The sequence below is a fragment of the Drosophila montana genome, unplaced genomic scaffold, assembly GCF_035044405.1.
Source record: "Drosophila montana isolate Dmon_TW-CO22-7 unplaced genomic scaffold, ASM3504440v1 contig_1408_1, whole genome shotgun sequence".
Taxonomy (NCBI): Eukaryota; Metazoa; Arthropoda; class Insecta; order Diptera; family Drosophilidae; genus Drosophila; species Drosophila montana.
In genome coordinates this window covers 195535-200236 of record NW_026996360.1, presented here as the reverse complement: position 1 = coordinate 200236, position 4702 = coordinate 195535, and the positions used below count along the sequence as shown (strand labels likewise).

Genomic DNA, 4702 nt, shown 5'->3' with positions numbered 1-4702 from the left:
CTTGACGCGGTGCGCCGCTCGATTTGAAGTAATGATTTTCGATATTTTGCGCGCAATTGGAACTGAGCGTGATGATATACAAATTTCTGGATTGGTTCCCACAAATAATGACATTGCGATACTGGCGCGGCACGCACAGAATATATATGTATATATATATATTGACACCACAGTGGAGCCTCGTCTCGCGGCCTGATTGACAACTTACTGCCGCAGAGGGCCTTGAGTTGCGATATCTGCGAATGCGTGACTGTTGTGTCTTAACTAAACCCAAAAGAGATGCAGAATATTTTGCATGCCGCAAGGCGACGCATCCAAATCCGTAGCCAAATCTGAGCTTGCGTCTGTATCCTGGACAGACTAATCAACAATGCATCGATATAAAGGTGAAGCTTCAGTTTCTGTGAAACGCCGTCAGCTGATGCTGCAGATATCGCGTACCATATACCCAGCTAAGTAATCCCGGCCTGCGTCTGCCAATCGTCTGGCCCTGGCTCTTCTGCCTCAGCCTCTGATGTGTCGTCGTCGTCTGGCGCTATATCTTTAGCATCTCTGGCCATAAATAAGCGCAGACAGTCGAATGCTTCTCGCAAGGGCTTCGGCTTTGCCCTGACATACGAGTAACCAGTAGGCAACTGCTCGTGCGACTTGTACTCATGCCCCATGGAACTCACGTGCATTTAGATCGAAGGCGAAGCATTTCGCACTGTCGATGGCAGATTGGCAAACTTTTGAAGTTGAGTACTTAAGGGGCATGCGAACTACTTAAACACCTAAATAGACACCTACATTACGTTTAAAACACATGCATGCCTCTAGGCAACTGTGACAAATATTAGCTTATACTCTTCTCAAAGGAATAAATATTTACATTTGGATCTATGAAAGAACATTTAAACATCACAGATGCGAACCAGTCAATTTGCATTTAGGAAGAAAACAATTTGATGAAAGGTGAAAATTTTAATAGAAATAATTATAAAAGGTTCTTAACTATTTCATATATGTACTTTTATATATAATTATACTGAATATTAAAAAATTTAGTTATTTTCATCGTTTCATCTCAGAATACCTTTTTTTAATCTAAAAGAATTAATTAGAATTTAAACCCAAATTGTTTTTGGTTTATAGTTTTTAAGTAGGGTTAAACAACTGACCTTCTCTTTGTAACTTTCTACTCAATATTCAGACAAAAAGTAGAAAAACCTGCCAGCCACAAGTCGAAGACTGTGAAAATGTCAAAGGCAACTTTCAATGCGACTAATACAAATAACAATGCCAATTAGACAACTCGTTAACAGATTCCCAGTGCCAGTGCCATTGCCTGGCGGTGCTCTTGTATCCAAATCCGAGCTCTCGTATCCCAATCCCAAACCGAAATCGTATCGCTAGCCCAATGTCTGACAATTGCCACAGAGCAAAGAAATATCGCGAAATGCCAAACAAAACTCGTGAACTGTCAACATCTGAACTGCAGAGTCGGAGTTGGAGCTGGAGTTGGAGCGAGGTTTGCGTGTATGTCGCTTGGCTCATATCAGTCAAGACGAATCTCTCCGCTGGGCCGGCGAACAAGCAGACAAACACCAAGCCAAACAGACAGACAAAAAGACAGACAGACAGACAGGCCAGAGATCGGCCAGAAAGTGAGAAGCCGCAGAGAGAGATTTTAATTACATCTGCAATGGTCTGCGACGGCGACGGCGACTGCGACTGGGATTGGGATTGGGACTCGGATTGGGAACACAGTATGGCGTATGAAGCTGGGGCGCTGGCAATTATTTACATTAACACGATCACAACTCAGAGACACTGCACATGCATCATCGTGTGTTGTGCGATGTCGATCGAGATCGGACCCAGAGACCAGGCAGACCAGGGAGACCAGGGTACCCATACGGCGACAGGCGTCGTCACAGTCGCAGTCGCAGTCAGAGAGTCGTAGCTGGAGCTGGATTCTCGTTGCCTCTGTCTTGTATGCATATTAATTTATTGGAATCATGTTAGTGAGTCGATATTGATACAAATCCATTTTCGATCGCACTGCTTCGATACCACAGCGCATGTGTCGACTCCCAGTACAAGCTGCGCCCCAGGTTTACACCATCCACATCTGCTGCATTCTGGGCCTGGCAGAGACTGGGCACATGCTGGGGCACAGACAGCAGCCACATTACACAACACACAGAACAGCAATCGCTACCAACTGGCCCAGTGGCAGTGGGCAGCACTTGCCCCCACCGATTCACCCGCGAATCGCATGCACAGCGATCGTATTGGGCTTTAATCCCTCGGCCATGGCTATCATGCGATTGCGGACAAGATCCGGACAGTTAAGGACGGACAAGACGGGCAGCAGCAGCTGCATGCCACATTTGATGGTTGCTGTTTTCTAATTAAATTCAATCGATTAAGCATTCGATTTACTGCCGCACACACAAGTCTAAGTCTCATCCTTATCAAGCTTATGTCTACGACATATCGCTGCACTTGAAAAAAATAACGCACACTTCTCTTTCATGGAAAAAGTTGCTTTAAATGCTTGCACACATTATATACTGTCTTTCATTTAAATGAAATTTAAATGTAAAATATATATGCGTTGTTTTAAGCTGCAGCAATTTTTATTAAATCTCTGTCGATCTTAACCTTCATTAAGGATTTTGTACGTATTTGAATTGAATGTAAAATACGTACTTTAAAAATTATTTTTAGAATTCTACAAAAGTTCTTTTTAAATAACAGGTTCCATGAAATTTAACATATTTTTGTATTTTATAAAAAATGTTTCGAAATTATGAAGCTTTTTTTAAATATTTAATTGTAAATCGCAAATTATCTATAAGGGAAATTCTTTAACTTACAAAAGTCTTATCTGAAGAAAATATCTTAAATTTATGGACATGTATATTTATATATTCAACATGGTAGCTTATAAAATTGTTGCCCTATTTTCTGTACCACATCTGTAGGGTCCTCATACGTTTGATTTTCTTCTGCAACTGCAAGATGCCATAGAGCAGTGCCTCGGCAGTGGGTGGGCAGCCGGGCACATAGATGTCGACGGGCACAATGCGATCACAGCCGCGCACCACCGAGTAGGAGTAGTGATAGTAGCCGCCGCCGTTGGCGCAGCTGCCCATTGAGATGACCCAGCGCGGTTCGGGCATTTGGTCATAGACCTTGCGCAGGGCCGGCGCCATTTTGTTGGTCAAGGTGCCGGCCACAATGATGAGATCCGTTTGACGTGGCGACGCGCGGAAGACGACGCCAAAGCGATCCATATCGTAGCGTGGCCCGGCAATGTGCATCATTTCCACGGCGCAACAGGCCAGGCCAAAGGTCATGGGCCACAGCGAGCCCTTGCGACCCCAGTTCAGCAAATCATCCAGTCGCGTCACCGTCCACTCAGCCCAGCCGACCTGTTGCCTGCCAAATGGAGAATAGCCCTTCTTGGGCGGCATACCGTGCTTATCCACATTGTGCATGGTCTGCTGCTCTCGCACAAACGCAGAGTTCATAAAGGGAACCAGTTGAGCTCTAATTGGGGCTCGACGTAATATTTCTAGAGCCATCATTTTGTTTCTAGGGATTAGCAAGAATTGAGTTTACAGAAAGATTGTTTTTGATTTCTGAAGAAAGTAATATTTACTTGGTTTCTGTTCTAGTTTAACTTCTAGAGATTTCAATGAGAATACGGAAGTCAATTTGACAGCTTGCTTATAATATTTTACAGCACTATTTCTCTTTCGATAAATCGACTTAAGACCTTTAAATTATGTAATCGAAAATAAGATCTGAAAGGAATTTTTAATCAATTTATGTATATTTATTTTTTTATACCCTTGATCTTATAAATGCCACAATTGCTTGCAATATTATTATTAAATTGACAAGCACTTGGGAAACCGAAACTAATATAACATATGATATATATATATTCTTAGCTTATATAGTTTATCCAACAGTTCCCAGCTTAAATAAATGTCCTGGTCAACACAAACATACATTGGCACACGTCTGGGACATTTGGGCGCTGTTGACAAATGGGAAACTGAAACTTGGTCCAACGCCCATTTTGTCAGTTTCGTCTCAGTTTTGTGTGGCATGGACTTTAATCATTCCGTTCGCGACATGTCGCACTAATTGCCTCAATTAATTGTCCAAAATGTGTTTGTGTTTTTTTTTTGTGTGGAACTTTCTACATCGAATTGATTAAAGTGTGATGCGATATGGGCGTGGTCATACGCTGAGACGGGCGTGCAATCTATAAAAATTATTGCATCAAATCACAAAAAAAATTCCAGTGCGCTGTGCGACTGTTCGTTGTCATATTGCTGGACCCAGGGGAGCGCTGGGGCGGGTGTGGAGGGGTGTGCAGAGGGCCAGAGGCAGAGGGAGCTACATTGACAACAACACGTTGACGTCTGAGTCCAAGTCGAGAGCCGCTTGTTGGCTGTATGCCTAAGCATGCTGGGCATGTCAACAAGCGACTCGGACCCGGAGCTGCCAAAGGCCCCAGCAACAAGTCAACGCGCGCTGACAGCAACATGAGCGCAACAGCAGCAGCAGCAGCAACCACAACGACAGCAACAGCAACAACAGCAACAGCAGCAGCAGCAATAACAAACAAGAGCTGAACGATCGTCGATGGTGCGCTCAATGATTGGGATTGAGATCGGCATCTCGGGATCGCCATTGG

General features: G+C 43.8%; 1 protein-coding gene across 1 annotated transcript; it reads right to left on the bottom strand.

Annotated features, from left to right (window-relative positions):
• Nucleotides 1-2889: 2889 nt before the first annotated feature.
• On the bottom strand, nucleotides 2890-3655 carry LOC135428278 (NADH-quinone oxidoreductase subunit B 2-like). Its single transcript, XM_064682216.1, has one exon. It carries the CDS (start codon nucleotides 3576-3578, stop codon nucleotides 2949-2951), a length of 630 nt encoding a protein of 209 aa, XP_064538286.1. The 5' UTR covers nucleotides 3579-3655; the 3' UTR covers nucleotides 2890-2948.
• Between the last annotated feature and the right edge of the window lie 1047 nt (nucleotides 3656-4702).

Bases quoted from the DNA above. Each gene is read 5' to 3' on its own strand.
- LOC135428278 (XM_064682216.1), bottom strand. From the start codon at position 3,578: ATGATGGCTCTAGAAATATTACGTCGAGCCCCAATTAGAGCTCAACTG.